At 42.7% G+C, this 22,862-nt stretch overlaps 1 protein-coding gene across 50 annotated transcripts in view; it reads left to right on the top strand.

The window, feature by feature from the left end:
• The window catches only part of LOC118232176 (receptor-type tyrosine-protein phosphatase delta), a 234,927-nt gene that overhangs the window by 161,706 nt on the left and 50,359 nt on the right, over positions 1–22,862 (top strand). For 28 of the 50 annotated variants that reach the window (XM_035426883.1, XM_035426884.1, XM_035426863.1 and 25 more), the window contains 5 exons: positions 13,473–13,661; positions 14,879–14,887; positions 15,898–15,915; positions 18,721–18,831; positions 20,306–20,317. In XM_035426883.1, the coding sequence (XP_035282774.1) occupies positions 13,473–13,661; positions 14,879–14,887; positions 15,898–15,915; positions 18,721–18,831; positions 20,306–20,317 (339 nt within the window). The remainder of the gene's footprint in view (positions 1–13,472; positions 13,662–14,878; positions 14,888–15,897; positions 15,916–18,720; positions 18,832–20,305; positions 20,318–22,862) is intronic. The other 22 variants (XM_035426912.1, XM_035426876.1, XM_035426910.1 and 19 more) reach the window with 5 other exon arrangements.

Below are 22,862 nucleotides of genomic sequence, written 5' to 3'. Positions count from 1 at the left end.
CAACTTAAATTCTATGTGACCAGAGGCAATGAAGGTGAAAATTTCAGGCAGCTGTTTAAAGTGCTTGATTCTCATGATAAGTATGGGCAATTTTCTCTAATTAACTTCATGTACCTTTTTCGCAAATTAGCTGGATTGCTTCAGCTTTTTTTAAAGCCTTCTGAAACCCACGGCGATAAGCAAGGGACGACTTCTTACTTTCCCTCTCGTTTAAATTGTTAGCTACCGCGGATGTTAAACTTGATTTTGTTTATTGTAATACGTGTTTGTATGTGGCCCACACATTGGCTGACGTTATAGGCAATGTGTAGACACTGACCTGTAGATATTCACACAGACCTGACACTGTTGCACACCTGTCATTCGGCTGAAACTCCCGTATGTGGGATTTACGTTTCTCCCGATCAAATCTGCTACATCTTTAGAGTTGGCGTGGCCCGCGGCTGCTTATACTGCTTCTAAATAATTGAGCGCGTTCACCCGCCAGCTTTTGTGACCGGGCTGAGAAGTGCTGACTGCAATGCACATCCCGCGTTTAGGATGTGAGGTGCGGGCGTATTGTTACCTCACAGGCGGAATGTTGATGGCGAAACACGGAGGCCTGAATCCAAACCCCGAACCCCCAACGGGGCCCGAAGCTGCGCCGTGATTGGTCCGGGTAACGGGGAGCCTATTTTTAGCTCTGCGACGTCGGGTCAGATCGAGTACGAGCTCGCTGCCATCCTGGAAATTTAGAAATAGCGTAGCAACACTTCCTAAAGCTGTTTACAGCTATTGACAATGGAGAAAAAGCCCACAGGTTCTTCAGTGTACTGTCATGCTCGACTAACACATTAAAACAGCTGTATTTGACAGCCTAGGAGCGATAAACATACTGACGTAATATGTAACAAAAGGAAAAAACAGCACTAAACCTAGCTGGCTAGCCTGTTCTGATCATTACAAAGACTAAAATATAAATTATTTTACAAGCATACTTTATGCAAACAAAACAAATACTGGAAAGAACCAGGAAGTCACTCCTGTGCAGCAACTGCGTGATGTAGATATTTCTCAAGGTTATTTCTGGCTGTGGTATTTTACAGGATCTGTTCTTTTTTTTTGCTAGACTGGCTCGGGGCACAGGTTGAGCCTATTATCATGTCCTGGGTTGGCTGAGATACCGTGGGCCCGGGTCAGTTTAATGTAAAAATGCCTCTGGCTCACTGCACCTGGGGGAGGCTTGTGGAAACATGGCAACCAGTGACCCCACAGCGCATCCTATTCTATTCACACTTAGGCTACGACGTGCTGTATAATGAGTTTGAACCAGGGAAGAGATAAGAGAAGAATAGATACTGAAACACACACCCACATACATGGTCACACGTGCACACACAGACCCAGACACACACACACACACACACACACACACAGTCACACGCGCACACACAGATCCAGTCACACACACAGGAACACATCCACACACACACACACACACACACACAGTCACACGCTCACACACACACACACACACACACACAGGAACACATCCACACACACACACACACACACACACAGTTCCACACACATACCCACGCAGTCACACGCAGAGACACAGATCCACACAAACACATACACACACACACACACACACACACACACGTGCGCATGTTCGTTTAAAGCTAGGAAGCGCGTCGCTGACGGAACATAGCTGAAAATGAACATCTTCACCGATAACGGGGGCAGCAGCTTTAATCGTGAGCTTCGGTTGTTCATCTCCCTTCAAATCCCTGGGGACTGAGCGAGGCCACACAGGTCCCCCACTGCCTAAACGAAGTACCATTGTCTGGCTTGATTAAACTGACTGACTTTTCCCAATCAGCTCTTTCTTCATTGCGAATGATTCATTAAAAAGCCAAGTTGCCCTTTTTTATTCTCAGAGTTTAAACTCACGGTCTTTGTAGAATACCCGGTCCTCTGCATGAGCGTACGTCTGTGCTGGGAACGGCCAAAGGGGCGTCCGGGGACCTCCTAATTGACTGGAATAGGTCACTCCCTCAGACCTCTGCTTTTTAACTCAGTCCATCAGTGGCACGCGGTCTCCCCTCCTCCCGTTTGCCAAGTTTAAGCCTGGGAAGAAAGAAGCGGAATTACCCCAGGAGCCCAGGGTTATGCACATTAAGAAGGCATCGGAGGGACTTCAGCCTCCCGTCTTCTTTGTAGATATTAAAGCTTTTTGTCTGCTTTAATATTAAATAAAAAATAAAAAAAACATTTTGGTGTGCACTGTAATTTATCCATAAAGCAGACAGATTTATGGGTGATACGTGAGCTGTGCCTGATGTGTCATTCAGGGCAGGCGATGCTGCCGTCGATGGCTTTGATGATGTATTATTACGACGGACGAATGAAATGGGGGGTAATCACATTTGTGCAAAATGGCGTGTGGCCTAATCAGAGTAAACTGGCATCCGTCAGTCCACTTTATTTTCTTAGGAGAGAGATTCCCTGGCCGGTCTGTTATCAAAAAATTGGCTCGCTGCAGGTGTTAGACATCTTGAAAACGTGTTAGCGCTTTGTGTGTGTGTGTGTGCGCGCCTGCGCCCGTGTGTGTGTGTGTGTGTGTATACGTGCGTGAATGTGTGCGTGTGTGTGTGTGCAGTCTTTTAAAAACTGTTACCATGCATCATATTTATCCTTTTAAAAGGGCTTTTCTGTGCTAGTCAACATGTTTCTTGCATTTTGAGTATTACCGGTGCTCCGCCCCCCCGGGCAGTGCCGGTGAGATTTGTGACTTCGCCTGGTGTTCAGCGGCTGATTCAGTGGCACTTGGCCTTCAGCGCCGCGTTTTCCTTTTTGCCTGAAGGTTAAGCCTCGTCGCATTCGTCTGCTTTCTCAGCCGCCGTCGAGCTAGTCTGCCCGCGGCAAAAAATCGTAAAGATTTTACCCCCCCCCCCGGGTAAAGGGTTAAATGTGAATTGCCACAGTCGCTTGATTGATTCCTTTGTGTGTGTGCGAGCGCGTGCGTGAGTGCGCACGCGTGCGTGTGAAAGAGAGAGAGAGAGAGAGCATTTGTGTGTGTGCGTGTGCCAGAGAGATAACGAGAGAGAAAGAGAGAGAGAGCATGTGTCCGTTTTCTGCATGTGTGTGCATTCGTGCGTTTAGTTTAAACTCATCACGTCGCCTCCGTCGTGGTCGTAGGTCTTTTGTCAGCTGCGACGTTCCTTTCGGTTGAGTGTCTTGGCTCAGAGCGTCTTCGCTCTGAGAGCGGTGGGTGAGGACTCTCGCCGGGTCAGTTGACATATCTCTGTGTCAGCCCGTAATGGTCAATATCAGTTTACGCTGAAGAGCGAAGAGCCCTGGTTTAATCAGGAGAAGCATTACCTTTATCCGAGTCCACATCAACCGAGTGAGCAGACCTCTTATCAGCGCTGAACTGCTGAAAGCTCCGTCTGTGTGAGGTAATTTCCTGTGTGTGTGTGTGTGTGTGTGTGTGCGTGCGTGTGTATGTTACTCATCTAAGATGTTCTATCTTGAAATTTTACTTTTGTAAACACATAACATTTTTGGCAGCAGTCTTCAGCAGTTTATCACAAGGAATATTCTCCCCCTTCTGTACTTTCTTCCCCAAAACAAGAAAATAAAAACATGCCCTGCCTTTGCTTTTTTTTTTTCTAAAATCCAAGAAAGTCATATCGCCAAAACTATTTTTGGCTGTCGGCCGGTTGCCACGGGCACTGAAACGGTGTGTTTGCGTCCGGTGTGCTTTTTAAATTTTTGTTCAGGTGAAATTCCGTCACTTCCGTTTAAAATCGCCTCTGCGCTCCTCACCCCCGATAGACACGAGCCGAAACGATCGCCGTCGGCCGCGCGCCAGAATGTGGGCGGCGGCCTTTCCCCCGCGATGTAAAGCAAGCGCTGTTAGGAGGGGCGGGGAAGGGGGGGGGGGGGACTCGCAAGATGGAGGGCAACGGGGAGCGTGAAAGGGAGAGGAGAAATGACATCACAGTCCTGGCACAAAGCGAGATTACCGCCTGCATTGTTAATCAAGGCCTCTTATAATACTTGCTGGAGTAATTCAGTTAGAGGAGAAAACAAAAGCGTAATTAACCGTTCCTTCTCGATTGCCAAAGAGAAAAATAATTGAATACATCAGTTGAGCCAGGGCCGAGATGCATATTTTTCTGGAAGCGGAATCCGGGCCGTCGTTCAGCGGATGTATTAAATCAGCTTTATTAAACCTCTTGGGAGGAAAACGAAAAAAAAAAAAAAAGCAAAAAAATAAAAACAAACAATGTTGTCAAATATAAAAATGGGTCCTTTTTATTGCAAAGTCCCATGTTGTTGTAATAGTCTTTTGTTGCTTTATGTTTCCAAGTTGGCTTTCTACATCCTGACTTGGAGAAGCCCGTATTTGAAGTGTCTGTCCTGTTCCTGCTGCGACAGAGACCGCTTTGCGCCCTCGGACAAAGATGGCCGAGTCGGATGTTTGAGAGGGCTCAGAGAGTCGGGCGTTTCAGACCGCGGCTGTGGCCGCGGGGAGGGTCGGGGAACGTGGTTCTGATGGTGTGGGTTCACAGGGGTAAATCACACAGGCTTTTCCCTCCACCAGCACGGAGAGCTTCTCAGAGCTGCAGGGACCGAAGCCCCGCGAAGATTATGAGTAAAAACATTGGTCATCTCTGGCTCTCCGGCTCGATCCGCCCCGGGCCTCGCTGTCAAACGGTGATTTATTGAGTGATTTATTCCAAACTCCCAGCACCCAATTTTCACACATCAAGGCTCTGCTCCCTCTGTTTTGTCCTTCTTCTCTGAGTTCGTCTCTCGTTTTTTTTTCTTCACGTCACATGCGCGGAGCACTGCAGAGCATCCTTTCCTAGGCAAAAAAGTCAACCGATCTTAATGAGAACTCACAACATTAACGGATTATTGGGTGCTTTCAGTGTAAGCCAAATATAATAATTACAATTGCTGTTCTGTCCCCTGGAGTTCAACTTGGTTGTATAAATGCTAATTGGGAAAGTAAGAGGAGCGATTGATTACATTATCTCAGAAAGAACTCTTTAGTCCTGTATCAGTTTACCTCATTAGTGTTCTGCTTTGATCACACATATATAAGAGCAACTGGGGAACGGGCGTACTCCCCTTCAAACCGAATTAGTGCAGTTGAATACGTTTTACCCCTCTGAAGCAGGACAGTCGGCCAGCTGTGTCTAATTCTGAGCTCTTCTGCGAAAATAGTTTGTCCTTTATGTTTTTCGAAGAGCCCCCCCATCCCCCCCCCCCATGACGGGTACAGAGGGTTGTGGTGACAAACACCCTCCGGCTTGTCCCGCCGTCTCGATGCGCTCAGAGAGGGAAAGTTAAGACAGCCGCGTGTCACATTTGAAAAGTTTCCTTTTTCCATTCTGGTAATCCTTTCTCTGGCGTGGAGGATTCCCCAGCACAATGCGTCTCTACATGCTTTTTTCTCTCAGCCGAGCCGCCCTGTGACAGCTTCTGTAAGGAGATTGTATCCGCTCAACCCGCCCGACAAATATATCTTATTATGACCCTGAAGGATTTTTTTTTCTCGGCAGAATAGCTTCAAATGTGAGGCGACGCGTCTAGCTCTGTATGGGAAGTAGGAAGGACAGGAAGCCCAATCCCTGTGTGGCGCGGTATTAAAGTCCAAATGGGAAATGGAAAGGTTTATGTATCTTGTTTATAAAAAGATTCTTTCTTCTTTTTTTTTTTTCTTTTTTCTGAGCCCCTGGCAGAAAAGACCTGCTTTGTGAAATTCCCCCAGTGGGTTGTGAGTTGTTTGTAGCGGGGACGGTGTAGCGCACGCATGTATTCACCGGGACGACGCGTATAAAATGCACCCGTGTTGCCGCAATTCAAAAATCGGAATCGCAAGCGGAAATCGGAGCGTGGGCTAAACGTTTGAGCCTGTTTTCAAAACAAAAGCAGAACGCACCACAACACTAACTTTACCTTTAAAGAGCTGTCCTCCACACCTCCCCCAAACCCCCCCCCCCCCCCCCCCCCCCCCCCCTTCCTGCCGCCTTGTCCCGCCCGATCAGCATCCCACATAATGTTCTTCAGATATCGATCGGTGGGGGGAGGCTCCGCTCTGTTTGACTAGCGTGAATTTGCGGCAGCGTTTAATTAAGCGAGGCTTAATTGCGGTTCGGCTTTGCTGTCTGAGTCACGGACGTGCAGCGGAGGAACGACAGCGCCGCGCTGTATGTCACTGCGGCGGCGCGCGGCGCTAATGAAATTCCCCCGCAGAGATAATAGAATTAGCATCTTCTGGAAAATCTGATTTAGGTAAGCCGAGCCTGATTCATCCACCCTTAAGTAAACTCAACGGTGCTGGTCGGGTAAACATTAACTAATCACATTTAAACGTTGGTCTAGTCCATTGAGACTTAATTAGCTCCATTTAATTAGAGCTTCGTCCTAAGGAACATATTAGTTATATCTGTCATTTATAATTACGTGACCACGTTATGGTCTCACTTGGGAGGCTGTTGGATCGTGCGACAGAGTAGGCTTTCTGGGTTATGATTGGTGCGTGGGAGCTTTTTGAAAAGCCATGTCTGTTTCCGCGTATTTGTTTGGTTTTGTTTTTTAAAGTTACAAAAAAGAAGTTCAAACAAGGTTAACTGACCTCAAAATATGGTAGGCTTAGTTCTCCCCCCCACCCCCCATTTTTTTAAAGATTAGCACGTCTTAAGAAGGCACGTACTGTCGCTCTTCTCGTTCTGCACCGACACAGAGCACGTAGCGAACGGAGCGCGTTTTTACCCGTCCCCAGTGCAGACTCTCAATTACCTCCTGACTTTGAGCAAAGTGAGCCGTGAAGTGGCCCCATCTGTTAAAGCAGTAATTTTCTCTCGCACACTTAGCTACACAAAAGCCGCGCTCGCTATCTTCGTCCGTACGCGGAAGCAGCGCTAATGCATGCGCAGCGACCGGGCTCGGCTCATCCATCAGCACTTTTCAAAAACTCTGATTGTATCATTGTTCTCTCGATAATAATAATAACGCCCATTTCGAGTTTGGCTGGACTGTACACCGTAGTTGAATTCGAAAAATAAGATGAAGATGTACTAATGTATGCGCAACGCATTTGTCCTTAAAAGGTCCTTGTCCAATGAGATTGTACTGTATGACTACAAAACTTATGCTATGTGCTATAGTAACTTATACTTATAAAAGTTTGCACTTCCAGTTGAAGTATGGGAAAACTTCTCAACCGGTCCTAGAACAGTCATAAATTGACGGGGGCCAGTTAGTAGTAGGTGCAAATCATGAAACTGGACGTTTTGACCTGAAAAGTAACATCTTACCAATAAATGTAGTTAATGTAGGACTGCAAGTTTCAGAACCAGGTAAACTAGGGAAAAATCATATAAATTCCTCAGGAGTGATGTCACGAGCATCTGCGGTATCCTGTTGCATGTCATCTTGTGCTTGACTGCTCCAGACACATACGTGTTGTTACAGGGATCGGGGTTCGAATTCCTGACAGATCTCGAGGCAGTGCTGCAGCCTCCCCCAGGAAAGGGAGAGCTATCACGGTTACATTCATATTCCTGACGCGTTCGGCAGTGAAGTATGTACAGGGTCAGACGTGCTGCTCGGTTGCTAAGCGATATCCGTTGAGTTAGCGCTGGGCGGCTGTTTGTTTTAGGTTTCATTCCCGAATCCTGAGACGGTAAGGAAAGAGGTGTGGAGGACAGCAGCGAGATTTGTGCGTGACATTTAGCAGGAGACACTCTGTCATGTCAGCAGTACTGTTGTTTCAGTTCCGTGAGGAAGATACAGTTTTGAAAGTGGGCGATTCTGATTATTTACACAGCTTCAGATAGGATGACGGGTAAAATTCCTTAATTTCCCTTCGGAATCTATGTGGGTACTGTCTGGTGTAGTCAAAAAGACAAAAGGACTGATTTATTTATTTGTTTATTTATTTATTTATTTCATTGATTGTGTTTTATTACAAAATGAAAGTAAAAAAAAAATTGAAAAAGACAATGTGGGAAATGAAAAAGGAAACTTAAAAAGAAAGGATCGAGGGAGAAGGAAAATAAACCCAAATGACATAACATAATAAACGTCTTTATTTTTCAGAGAGGAAATGTGCAGACTCTGTGTTAGCACGCGGCAGATTGGGTTGTTAGGGATTTAATGGTAGCACATTAATTCCAGCTGTGCTGCTTTCTTCCAAGAACAATATTATGCTGCCGTTGCCCCGATCTGGTGCATTTCACAGGGACGCATTTATGAAGTCGGGAGTAAGAGTAGAATGATGACACTTGGAAAGTTTGACATGAATGCTGTCGATATTTTCGTAAGAACTTAAATCTTACTCCTAGATTTATCGCCGTGTGTTTAATTTGGCCCTGGCTGTAATTGGATCCCCTCATTTGAATATCACAATCCAAGTCACAACAAATTAACAACAAATTGTCCATTTACCTGACCCTCAGAAGTTAAACTGTAGCAGTGCTACCAATTATGATAGTTGCATAAGGATAAGGGGGGAAAATTGAGCTTGGCAGAGTTTTAATTATTTTTGCATTAAAAATCCCTTTTTTTTATTTTATTAAGTTGTTATTTGCTGCTATCTATAAACAATGCGGTTGAATTAAAATGTAGTCACAGTGCATCCAGACTGGAATGTTGAATGTCATTCATACCAGCAACTTTAACTTATGAAAGGCTTTTTTCCCCCTCTCTGTATAGTGTTGTTGATGATAGAGTTTGTGAACCCTAGTCATTTGGAAGCATAGGGTCTGCTATTGGATGTGGTTACTCAGCACATAATTGGTCAATTAAAGCAGGTGATTACACAGTGAACTCACCTTACCTGGTTTATTGGTTGTTGATTTTAAGATGGAAACAAAAACCAGTCAGCCATTTTGATTTCCAAGAGGAGCCCTGCTGTACTGTGTCGAGCATGCAGCAGCCATTTTTTAAACAAACCGGCAAACGTGTGGCTGAGTTTATCGAGTTCCTGTTGACAATCACTGAAATGCGCATCCGTTTGCTGACTATAGTGCAAAAATTCTGACTGAATCCAGAGCAGTATGCCACACGTTATTATATGAAGATAAGATTGATTTAGTACTGCTGATATTTCATTTGCATGCGTTAATAGAGTTCATTTGCATGCATTGTCTCCTACCCATACATATTAAAACACAGTTCATTCTAAAACATAGTAAGTAAATAAACAAATAAAAAAATAAATGTGAATTCCACTGAAGACAAGGTAGGTCTTTTCAACCTAAAACTGAATGTAGTTCAACTTACGGAACATCAAGGACCACGATGGAAATAAGTCCAGGACTTTTTCGTGTTATCCTTGACAATTTCTTCACATGCAAGTCTTTTGATACATGTGTTTTCATTTTGTCAAATAAACTGAACTAAACTAAACTTCAGGAGTTATGGATTGCCGTTTATAATTTGAGCAGATAACAACATGCCCAGTTTAGCCTCTGGCTGTTCTTTTTGAGCAGCCGGTATTTGATCCTGTGAAATATTGACTGATCTTTCCCTGCAATCCGACCTTGGACCTCCTCCTTTTTGGTTTTTTTTTTAAGAGTAAAAAAACCTGTATGCCCAATCATACATCAGGATATTGTTTCCATGGTAATATCACATGAAGACTGTTTAAATCAAAAGTTTTTGTAAAACTATTGATTGCATATTTAGCAATGTTTTTTTATAAATGTAAGATCCTGTGTGTGTGTGTGTGTGTGTGTGTGTGTGCTTGCGTTCATGTGTGTATACTTGCATTTCAAAAAAAAAAAAGTACTGAAACAAACTGATACTGCCTTAACAGGTAAACGGAGCCATTTCAAGCAGTTGCCTCAGATGAGTTTCCATGAGTACAGTAGGAAATGGGGGGGTAGTTTTATGTTTTTGCTCAGGGCACTCTCTTTCCCCCCCCAATCCCCCCCGCCCCCACCCCCTCAATTTCCCACATTACTTGTCCCCATGTGCACATGGTTAGATTGATTGTAACTGAAAACCTTAATAGAGTCCTCCAAGCTGCTAGCAGCTCAGTGCTTCTGGAACGTGCTAAAATTAGCAGCTCAACACAAGTTGTGCTATTTAGCTTTAGTTCTCATTTTAACAAGGGGCATGTTCTTGAGGTCTGTTGTTGTGTAGTGTGCTCTGAAAAGGACATCATGTCAAGATCAATAGAAGTTAAGTAACTATATACATCTGTAGTAATAATAATAATACACACTCACTGGCTTCATAATAAAGATGTTAAAATGCTTGTGTATCTCGAATAAGTGTGTAGGTGTGTATTCATCTGATTATTCAACCATGATATGTCAATGCAACTTAGGCATGACGAAGTCAGAAATAAATACTTTGCAGCATCCCAGCTGAAACACAGTGTAGCTTATATATGCTGATTCTACATGAATACACAATCCAAGGTATTTTAAAATTATAGATGTGTGTCCTTTGAGTTATTAATATTGGAGGTGCAGTCAGCACAACAGAAAGGGTATTTGAGTATGCATACACATTAGAAACTTGTCTTTAATGGACAATTACACTGACTGTACTAAATAGCTCAATGAAGGTCAATGCTAATCTAAATTACCGAAGACTAATTTAGCATGGAATAACAACGGCCTGGGACTGCATTTAGCAAAAGCTGCGAGAGCTTGTAGAGCAAGGATGTCACATTATTAGTATCCAGTCGTATCACACTTTTAGGAAGGTCATCCAAGCACAGTCATCAAACAATGTAGCGATATTTCATCTCTTAACATATTTTGAGGTAATAATGGTAGAAGGAACCAAAATTGCATTGCTGTATTATGAATTGTGTATTACAGGCTAATAATAGCCTTTTGGCCTACAATCGCTGTCAGCTCAGTAATTAGGGTTATGCACTACATCCACTGAAAAAAGTGGATTGACCTTCTCTGTAATGGGGATGTGACTTTAGCCGACAAAATATAAAAGAACTGGGGTAATCGTATTGTGGTATGACTGTTATAATATTCTGTTATAACATACTCACTCTGCAGTTTGTGCTCACTTTGCTTTGACAGAAGATAATAAAAAAACACATTCAGTAGTTTAAAATATTTATTTACTGGTAAGAGATGGGGTTTCCAATTAGGATGAGCATCGCGTCGCTAAAAATGTGGACACCGCGTGCAGAGGTGTATCTTTGTTAATTTAACCGCGTAGCGGTAAAAGCCAGTTGGCCGGTCTGTCAGCGCAAGAATAACAAGAGTCCTCTCCCTTTCCGTAGACTTCATGAAAGCGTAATGAAGTGAATGATTTAGAATGCAGGGCACTGAGAGGAGAAAAGAGGAAATGTAATTATCCATATTAAAAAGAATAGTCAAGCTTTGGGCGCGCTCCGTCTTGTTAGCATGCTAAACGCAAGCGCGTAGCTCGTGGAAGCGATTGTGTGCATTTCTGTGTTCACCGGAGTCTAATTTAGCAACAAAAAAAAGAGAATTAAAGGTCATGTTAAATTATTATGAATTGCGTTTTTATGTGTACTGTGGGTAGATTGTGTTTGGGTGTCTCTCTGATAATTTGGAGGACCATTCTTGTCTGTTTACACTTTCTAGTCTGCCTTTTGTTTAGTTAAATTAAAGTGTTTATTCAGCACTGAGAGGCAAAGTAGTTATCTTGCCTTTGAATGGCTCGGTCCTGCAATGAGAAGTGCACAATGACTGCAGCCGAACGGGTGGGTGTTGGGGGGGGAGGGGGGGGCACTGCAGCTCAGCTAGGCTGCTGCCGTGCTTAATCAAAAAATTTGGCCTTTTCTAAAGAGCTGGGAAAAGCAAAATGGGAGACTTTGTTTAAAAAAAAAAAAAAAAAAAAAAACCCCAAACTGACAAGACAAACACACGTATGAGATCTATATGGAACAAGAATTCTGACACCAAACTGCAGAACCATGGAGAGAGCTTCAAGGTTAAAGAGACAATCATTGCCACGTCAAGCCGCCCTGTGATTATGCCAAAACAGTGCCAAGCATCAGAGAGCAATCCAAAGAGTAAAAATTCTCTATTTTTAAAACACGCTTTTCGCCTTCATTTGCAAAATCGGTGAGTCGTAAAATATGAAACTGTCTCGAGAAAAACAAACATCTGAGTTGGAGAATCAACCGGTCCGGCTGAAATGAGCAAAAAAACATTTCATTTCACAAGAGAACGGACATGCCAGTACACGAGGGGGAAGTGTTAGTGGTTACTGTACCGTAGCTGAGGGATCCGTGCTCAGGCTCCTGTTGATAATAACATTTAAAAGAATCCCCAACGTAATGGATAACCGAATGGAGGCATGCGGGATCGTGTGGATCACTGACATTCTACTGTGTGGATTTTAACTCTTTTCGAGCCTCAGTTTGTGTCTTATCAAAAAAGAAAACCAAGCCTACACACTTCAGGGTTTTAATTACGCACGGTTCCCGCGGAGAATGAAATGGTAAAACAAATAATCATCTGAAAATAGGAATTGCAAAGTCGTTTTTCTGTGCAAACAGTTACCAGAAAAAAGACGCGTACGAGAAAAGCTTTGAAAATAACAACGGGTGACTAGTTATGTTGTGTGTTTTGCATGGCTTCTGTTTTATGTCTGTTTGTGGTTGTCATTCTGTCTTAGAGAAATAGCAGGCATTGTACTGGTTATATTTATTTACTTTGATGTGATTTGATGCCCATGGCCTGAAATATATTTGAGCATTTGTTTAATACTGTGATTGTGTTTCTAATGGAAAGGAAGCATTTTCTGTGGGCCAGCTTATTTAAAGGAATTGACTCTGTAAAATTGTTGCTTATCTATTGCTTATCTATATCTATATATATCTATATCTCTATATTGGGTTTCATCTCTCTCTCGCACTCTCTCTTTCCCTCCCTCCCTCGCTCTTGCTCTCGCTCTCACTCTCTCTCACTATCAAATTCATGTTGCTTGGCTTGCATGACAAGATAACTTCTGTTGCAAAAGCATTGAAATACATTGTGACATTAATACATAGTGAGATTAATGTCATTAATCTCTCACCTCCCTCCCACTCTCTTCTTCTCTCTGTACCCTGTCTCCATCTCTCTCCACCTCCCTCTCCTCCACCACCTCTCTCTCTCCCTCTCCACCCATCTCTCCACCACCTCTCTCTCTCTCTCTTTCTCTCTCTCTCTCTCTTTCAAATTCAAATTCAAATGCTTTATTGGCACGACATATTTAAAAATACATATTGCCAAAGCGTAGTGATGACAATAATCAACCGCAGTAAGAATAACAGCATAAATTACAGTACTCTCTCTCTCTCTCTCTCTCTCTCTCTCTCTCTCTCTCTCTCTCTCTCTCTCTCTCTCTCACTCTCTCTCTCGCTCTCTCACATCCATTCTTCCTCTCCGCTGGGTTTGTGTTAGCGCTGTTGCCGTGGCGCTGTGTGTGTGTGTAAACCCCCGTGCGCGGTGTGTGTTTCTGTGTTTTCGCAGAGGACCAGCTCCCCCCTGGTTTCCCCACCATAGACATGGGCCCGCAGCTGAAGGTGGTGGAGCGGACGCGCACGGCCACCATGTTGTGCGCGGCCAGCGGGAACCCCGACCCGGACATTTCCTGGTTCAAGGACTTCCTGCCCGTTAACACCACCAATAATAACGGGCGCATCAAGCAGCTAAGATCAGGTAGGGTGCGGTGACTGTTACCAACTAACCCGAACGTCCCGTTTTTTTATTTATTTATTTTTTTTTTTCTGGTGTCGTGTTCCCTCCGTTTTATGATTTTTATCTTCTCCTCCTCTTTCGTTTGGCTTTGATTCGTAGGTAATGACATTGTTTCTACTCCTCTCCTCCTCTGTGTTTTGGTGGTGTGCCTTGTCCTCGTCCCCTCCGATGTTGTCATGGCCTGTCGAGTGTCCTGCGTCCGCAGCTTCTGTTGTACTCCACATTGCTCACTGCTGTGACTGTACTTTTAATCAGTTATTTTTTTACTGCTTCGGCGCAGTATTCAAGGGATCCATTTTCTCCTTTTTTACTTTATTCCTTTATTTATTTTTTTCTCTGAAACAATTAATTTTCAACATTTGGCTTCATTCAGAACTTACAAAGGAGTATCCATGGTTTTCAGCTATTCGGTGAAAACATTTTTTTTTTAAAAAGATTAAATTGCCGAACGGATCAAATAGGCATAATTAAATTCCAAAGCGTTCCGAAGTTTTTAAAGCAAGTCAGTATATTGGATCCTAACCCCTCACTAATACATGACTTTTTTTGTTAAACAAAACTAATTAAAAGCCGTCTTGACTAACATATTCATGGCAAACAACATTCTTGCGGAATTTTTTTCCGAAAATAATTAGCCACAGTAGTGTGTGAGATTGCGTAATAGCTTTCCCCAATCCTTGAATTCTCTCTTGAACTCCAGTCCCTGCTTTTTGGTTGTATACTCCAGCTTTTGCTTCTCTCTGCCAGCGGCACACTCCCGATACCCCTTCCCCAATCCCTAATTACCAAAGTTTTGCTCTGTATTTATGTTCCAAAATATATTCATTCAAAATCAATATAGCAAAAAAATAGGCTGACTTGAATATATTGGCCAGCAAACTTAGCCGCTTTGTGACGAGCTTTCGAGAATGGCATAAGTACTGAGAGCCATTAGCCTGACATGTATGATCGCCTGTCTTCCCGAGAACTCCCCAGCTTCTGACCTGTCCTGTGTTAAATCGTCTTGTTAACCTGCCTATTGCTTGTTGTGTAAATTAACCTTCTTTTAATTGTAAAGAGCTCAACTGATTCAGCTGTGACGTAGTAAGAGTATATAAAGATTTAACTCTGTAACAAATCGCAAGGAATATAATAATATTTTTATGCTGTCTCTCTTTTCTCCGTATTTAAATCTCCAGAATCCTTTGGTAAGTGCTTAGTTCTGAAGCACACTTCACTCCCCACTAATTTCCATGTTCAAACTATTATTAAAATGCATGGCATGCATTTTACTAACAGTTAGTCTAGTCACAAGATATTCGTAATAAGCACATACTCCCACACAAGTTATTTTTATTTTTTTGTGGTAACAGCCATAGAAGCACCTGTCTAAAGCACACAGAATATCACTGAGACACAATGAAGTAAATGGCATACCCCCTCCTAAACAACAGTGCTTTCTTACTTGCCACCACGTGTATGGTACCTAACTCACTCTTTCTTTCTCTCTTTCTCTTTCTCTCACTCTCTTTCTTGATGTATATCGCCGCAATGGTGTTTGTAAGCAATGTTTACGCAGTGTGCTGTAGAAAGGTAGCCATTTTGTGTCAGGTTTACGCTAGATTAGCAGGAGGGTTTTTAAGGCTGAGGTCTCCAGTTTTTATCTGCGAAAGGCCACTGTGGGTACGGGCGTTTGTTCTGTCCAAGTGCAGAAACCAAATCTGATTGGTCTATCGGATCTTCACCGAAGAGTGTGATTACAATGACTAGCTCAGCCAGCCTGAATCAAAGCCTGCACTCACCTTGGCCCTTCTCAGACCGGGTCAGGGACCCCTGGTTCAAGACTTCCAGTCTGTATTTCTTCCCCCTCACATTCAAACTCTTTTAGCACCTCCCACTTGAGTCTTGAGTCTTGAGACAATAAGCCACTTTCAAATGGCACCCCCCCCCACCCCCCCCACCCCCCCCCTCCTCGGTTTGGTTACACCACTGTGAAACTTTGCTCTTTGACCTACTACTGCTACCTATGATAATCCTGTTTTTCCAATAGCGTAAATCAAACTCTTTCTCTTTCTTTTTTTTTTCTCTCCCTTCTAGTACCTTTATTTAGGAACTCTGTTAAATCTAATTTGATTCTTCTTCCAAAGGCTCAGATCCTTTCTTCTCGTACTAATGCTTCTTCTTTCTAATCTTATTTGCATTCATATTATCCACCCAGGTGGTACACCAATAAGAGGTAAGAGTGCTGAACTGACGTTCACAGAATGAACTATTTCATTCTTGCTGTCCTCTCATTCTCCCCCCCCCCTTCCCCTCCCGCCCCCCCATCTTTGTCCTGTTACCCAATCAGAAACCCATTACCTTTTCATTATCCTTCCTTTATTTCCGGTCCTCTTCAGTTAAATCCTGTTGACTTTCCATGTTGTCTCCACTTTATTTCTCCTTCAGTTATTATTTTTTTTTTCCGACGAGACCTTTAAGTTTGCGATATGCTTATTGTGAAACGACAAAGCATATCCGATAACCTATATATTTTTCTCTCTCTCTCTTTTTTTTTTTTTTTTTGGCCATAGCACAGTCACAGCGACTCATGTGTCCCTCTTTTTTGTCCAACTAAAACAACCAAACATTTTTCCCCCCTTAGCTGTTCTTGTTCAGCACTAAAACCCAGATGGTGTGGACTCACGCAGGCACGATGAAGACTACATCACCTTTCCTCTGCTTCTTGTGATTTTTTCCCCCCTCCCCCCCCCCCCCAAAGAATTTCTTTCTATCTTTGCAAACTTTTTTGCCTTTCTTCTATTTGCTTTCTTCTACCTTCTATAAAAAAAGCCCAAACAACTACTTTTTTGATAAAGTTCATTCGGTGCTTTTTTCTTCCACCTATTTTTCCTCTTTTTCTTGGGTTGAAGGTTTTACTTTTTGATGCTTTTTTTGTTCTTCAGGGTATGGGAAAGGATAACTGATAAGTCTTGCATAGAGCCTGCTGGGTCGACTTTGTGATTTTTGCCTGTGCGAATCGAGTCGGAGAATGGTTGATGTATAAAACGTTTTTCCTGGGTTTTATGACACACCACACTGCTAATCCCATTGGTGGATTTTCATGGGTGTCTCTTGTAGCTCTTTGAAGCTATGGCAGTGGCTGGTTGCTTTCTTGCTGGCTTAGGCCATAATTTTGAATTTTGTCTTCTAATACAATTGCATTTTATTTTTCAGCTAAGGGTTGTCAAAAGGTTGTAAGTTGCGCTGACATACATTTCTTGTTCTTGGAAAGATTTGCATGTCGGAGGTCGACAGTGATATTTTCATGTATCTGATTACACTGTGCATAATTTATTTTTTTCTTATATCCAAGCAGCATTTTTCCTTTTTTTTCACATTTTTTTGTAAGAGCTGCAATTTTTTTGGGCTGACGTTTGTCAGATGAAGTCGTAAAAAAAAAAAAAACCCCTTCCGCAATAGGTCTATGATTGAATATGTTAAACCTCACAACCTTTATTTCTTTTGAGCTGTTCCCTCTTGTTATGCTGCTTTTGTATACTGTAAGCCTTTTTTCTTTGAGTCATGCTTCCCTTGAAGCAGTTTCCACTCATTTCCATATTGACCAGTCCAGTGAAATGTTGTATATTTTAGGGACTGCTCCCACCCCCCTCCCCGATATCACAGACCTGTTTTTTGTTTGTAAGAAGTAATCGTGATAATAATTGCAGCCTCCAATTTGAATGCCCCTTTTAGATTCCCTTTTTATACGTTTGTTTTGGTCTCCTTACTTATTTAAATTCAAGTAGATTTTTAATGAACTTTAAAAAAAAAAAAAACGAGTTAATTTTGTTATCCATGGTCAATGTGAGTGCCAGTGTATCCCCTGTTTTTTCTGCACGCTTGGTGATAGGGGGCAGTGGGGGGCCAAAAATTGGGTGAGAGGGTAATATTACCGTAGCTCTTGTACCACTCTGTTCAGTACATATGACATCGACACCGCCTCTCAAATATAGGCCCAAATCAAAACCAAACCTTTCAAAGGGGTCTTTTAGGTCTAATTAAACAAGGAGGACATTTGACAATTTTGAACTTGTTAAATGGGGGGGGGGGGGGGCAGTCAGTGAATGTGTTTTTTCCAATTGCCTGTATCCAAAGATACATTATTTACTGCAAATATCACAGGTTTGGACATAATATGCATAGTGCACCACTTGGGTAATTAGAATACCTGTAACTTGCTGCAGATACATATTTGCTGTCGCCTATGTGACTGCACACATACAGTACCTGTATCCGCCTGCTGAAATCAGCGTATTGCTTTCACCAGGGGTAATCAGCAACTTACCGTCCTCCATTTTGTGTAGAGCGTTTTCGCGGGCGTGGAACGGTGCCTGGAATAATCAGACTGCTACAGAACGAGCGGGCGAGCGAGCAGGTGCTTTTCCTGCCGCGGCTCAGTACCAGGCGTGGAGAATGGCGGGGAAAACACTGAATGCTAATTTTGGGCGGTTGTTTGCCTCTTCAGAGAAACAGCTCACAGAAACGATTATGGGCTGGCCGGTTTGTATGTGACGCTCAGTTATGAAACGCACCCGTACGTACCGTATGTTGTCGACAGTCGCCACATACAAAAACCAGCTCAGCTCTTTAGGAAAAAGAAAATCGGTATAATCGAGGATGATGACGATGATGATGATAACATATCATCGCAGGAAACTTTAAAAGAAAAAGAATTATTAAAATTATTATTAGATTGAAACATCGTCCAAGTGGAGCTGTGGTTTTACGCATGGGGTACTCTGTGGCTAGCCTAGTGTTGCAGTCATTGTAGTTTTTATTTTTAGTTTTTTTCTTGGTATTATTTACTATCTGTCTCGGGAGATACTGAGCTCCTGCGCACAGAGGAGTCAGAGAGAGATCAAGCCCAGGTACGCAGCAGTAAAAGCGGGGCTGTTCACCGCGCAGGGAGGGGGCCCGACGGTCTTTGTGTGCGGAGAACACCGGCCCGGCGGTCTCTAACTGGCGTTCCTGCGACGCGCTTGTCTGTTTCCCCGCCCAGGTGCCCTCCAGATCGAGCAGAGCGAGGAGGCGGACCAGGGGAAGTACGAGTGCGTCGCCACCAACAACGACGGCACTCGATACTCCGCCCCTGCCAATCTATACGTCAGAGGTAGGAAAACAGAGTCGGAAACACCGGTACTGGTAATGGCGCTGGCCTGTTACAGGAGAACAAAGCAAAAAAAAAAAAAAAAAAAAGGAAAGGAAATGGTGCAAAGATGAGTATGCTTAACGATGCCCTGTCTAATAAACAACATGAATGAAATGCAGTAACAGTTGCAACTTTGAGTCCCAAGTATCCTGTCTCATGTGAGGGTGTAAGTATGACCTTCCATACGTTTGACCTTTGACCTTTGACCTTCCTGCATTGATTTTGAACCTGTGATCTCTGTTTGTCATTTTCTTTTGAAACTTTTTCTGTTGATTTCTCCTAACTGGAATGACTTGATTGCTTGGTGTGTCACTAATTTGCCTCTTGTTCCTGAGCTTGTCGGGGTTTTGGGTGGACTGCTTTCTGGACCACCCCTGTCCCCAAAGCGGACAGACTCTCTCTTATCTTTCAATTTCTCCTCTTCTTTATCTTCTGGGAGGACATTGGAATGTCTTCTTCTTCTTCTGTTGTATTTCTTAAAATGGCTTTACATTTATAGATTAAAATGTAAAAAGAAAAACATAAAAAAAAATATTGAACATACATGTAATTGTAAATATACAATACGTAATATAAACCAAGACATGATGATTATGTAAAATAATATATTTCTTTCTGAATGGATTGATTCGCATCTCATATATTAGAGACCGCAACAACATATAATGGTATATCACTGTAAGATCATTTTAAGCACAGTATATGGTTGCTGATTCCTACTACAGTGGTATGTTAACTGACAAGCATTTGAGCTGCTGCCTGTTCCAGTTTTGTGGTTCGAACTCCACAGCCCTACCGACACCCTGAAACGGAAACGCTAAGCTAATTCCAAACAGCACTGATAAAGACACATTGCCTTGTTTTATTACATGTGTGTTATGTGCCTGTTATAATGCATCTATATTATTCAAAGCTAATGCCTAAGTGCAAAGCATAAGGATGACATCATTGGCTGAACATAACTGGAGCAGTGCAGTACCTGAAATCTAAAAATTATTATTATTATTATTATTATCATTATTATTATTATTATTATTATTATTATTATTATTATTATTATTAACCATTTAATATTATGTTCCAGCTTAAAATTGCTACACAGTAAAATGTCCAGTGTTAATTCAACTCTCACACTCTGGAATGTGGGACCAAATGTTACATGTTAAAGAGTAGAATTAACACTGTTTAGAGTTGAATTAACACTGGACATTTTACTGTGCGGTTTGGGTTTCGGGTTTCTTACGAAGCAGACAGATGCAGGCTTGTGGAAAGGTGACGGGTGGGGGGGGGGGGCTTCAAAAAGACCTAGCAGAGATGTGCAGGAGCAGCAGTTTGAACTCCTTGATATGGCCTTTTTACTCTCTCTGTGTTTCCCTTGTTTTTCTCCTTTCCTCATTTTATTGTGTTCTGCATCAAAACCCCCTACATCCCTCAGAGCTGCGAGAAGGTTGGTGTGTTTTTACTTTTTAACCACCTTACGAAAAAAAAGACGAGAAAAAAAAAATCTGAAAACACGATGAACGAGAATACGAATGAGATGAATGTAGCTGCACTTTGCTCGTTTTATTGAGTTCTTTTATTTTGTTTCTCTCAGTGATAACGTCGTTATTTATATTATTTTTTTAAAAATGGAACGCTTATCATTAGTTTAACGCTTTTTTTTATTTCTTTGTCGAGAATGCCATAGTCTTAATTATGATTCTTGACTGTCTCTGGAAAGTGGTGCATGCTGGGAGAATGTGTGCATTTTGAGGTGCATGGTGGCCTGTTTATGCTCAAGCTTTGTGTTCGTCCTTTTTATGTTCGCTTCTTCAGTGTTCCTGCTTGGTTACTCATGCCAATGCCTTTGACAGTGGGGGGGTGGGGGGGGAATGCAGAAATGACTTTGCTAAACTGCCACGTCAGATTTGCTTCCATTAGTTGGATAAGGTCCCAGAGATCTCCCTCGCTGAGACCCTCCCTTGCTGTTCTGAAACATTAAAATGATCTGCAGCGCACGCATTGTATGTCTTCCGATTCGAAAGGGATGCTAATTATGTTATTTCCCCAAAAGCTAAACACCTTTAGGCCAGCTTTGTTTAATCACGACCACAGCGTGATTAAGCGTAACCCAGAGCCTGTTCGCTCCGCTAGGTTTCAGTCGCATTCCAACGGGTTTTTCCATAACCCCGTGAGATTGCGGCCTACTTTGACTCGGTGGAAACCAGAGTTCTCAGTGCCGTGATGATTGGGTGGTAATGAAAGGGTGTAACATTTCGAACGTCGCCCCAAGACACAGTGGGACAATTTCAATAAAATAGGATAAAAATTTCACGTTTCTGGGCGTGTGATTCGGTTTGAAATTGAAATGTGCGCAGCGTTAATAAAAGTTCCAAGAGCAGTCCGCAGTAGTGCACTTCCCCTCTCTCTGTGGGAAACAAAAGGCAGAAAAAAAATGTTCCACAGACATTGTACTACAATAAGAATCAAAAATAAAGTTTCTGTGAGACTTCTTTGGATAACAGCATGGTACTGTCAATATAATGTGTGACCTGTAGTAGTTTTTTCCATTGTGCGAGTTAAAGGTCATCTGTAGGCCAAATACCATGTGACAGGCCAAGGCCTATGTCGTTTAGCTTAAACGTATTTGATGTAAGCCATTTATTCTTAATTAATGTAACAGGGGTCTAACCTCAAAACTGTCCAACTGATTAATCGTTCAAAGGCACACAAAACACAAACAACCCTGAGGAAATCCCTGTCGTATCAACACGTTCAGCCAGATGGTACCCAAGGACTTTTTTTTTATTTTTAAACTCAGAGGACCCATTTGGAGTACTATAAGCAGTAACACTGATTTCACTCTCTCCTAATTCCTCTCCTCTCCTGTGTTCCCTCTAAGCCCCACAGGCTGACCATGCATTTACACACCACTCCCTTGATGTGGTTCTTAATCGTATCCATCACACCTCCTGTTCAAACTTAAATAAAGCTTTGTTGTGTCATTGCATATTTGTATTAATTTATTTTTTTTAACACTTTATTTTTTTATTTACCCTCCCTGCACTTCCTCTTGGTTTTGCTGTGTTTTAGTCCCAGCACCCCCAACACACCCCGCCCCCCCCGAAGACCCATTCCTGTTCTGCAAGTCAGACCTTTTGTTAGACGTCCCTGTTTCTTTCCCATAATCCAACGCTGCCAGACTACTTGCGACCTCCTCGTGTTTTGATTTTTATCCCCTTTTGTTTTTCTTTTGATTTTCTTCCTGACGTTACTATTAATTCCCTTCACCTCTCCCTCCCTCCCTCCCTCTCTCCTCCCTCCATCCCTGAGCATGGTTGTCTTCCACGGTCAGCCATGTGCTTGTTTGCATGACAGGTTTGCTTTTGCAGGTTGAACACCTGAGCCCTTTTCTCTCCGTATAAACTTTATATTTATTACCTTCAGTTGCTCTCATCATTTATTTGAGTGACATTTGCATACCCTATTTTTTGAACGTTTTTGAGCGTGAGAATTTTTTCTTCCATTTTTCTTTATTTTTTTGAGGCTGCATCTACTCTTTGGTTGAGTTTGGAGAGCGAATCACGAGTTGCACTGTATTGTTAGTTGGATGTGTCTTACCCAAGGCTACTCGCTGTTCGTGTGATGTGACAATGTGAACCGGCACATTACTTCACATCAACTGGAAGTGCGCAGCATTTGAAGTTGGTTTCCATGGGCAACTCAACTGGCATGCTGTCAATCCTCCAGTTCTTACTCTTGTGACGTCCTATACACCTGTATTACTGCTACACTTTGTGCATGGTGCTTGTGTACTGTTAGTCCTCACCTAGCCCACTTTTGAGCCACGTGAGGTTTGAATCAAGTCATGTGTCAAACTGTTTTATTTAAATTTTTTATTTACTGTCCATGCAGTCATCACAAATGAATACCTAAATATTAAATATTAGGTATTAAAAAATATTTTAAAGTTGTATTTGTGTGTAAACAAACGACAGTAAATAACACGGTAG

The sequence above is a fragment of the Anguilla anguilla genome, chromosome 7, assembly GCF_013347855.1.
Source record: "Anguilla anguilla isolate fAngAng1 chromosome 7, fAngAng1.pri, whole genome shotgun sequence".
Lineage (NCBI taxonomy): Eukaryota > Metazoa > Chordata > Actinopteri > Anguilliformes > Anguillidae > Anguilla > Anguilla anguilla.
The sequence above is the reverse complement of the archived record's forward strand: the minus strand, read 5'-3'. Positions and strand labels throughout refer to the sequence as shown.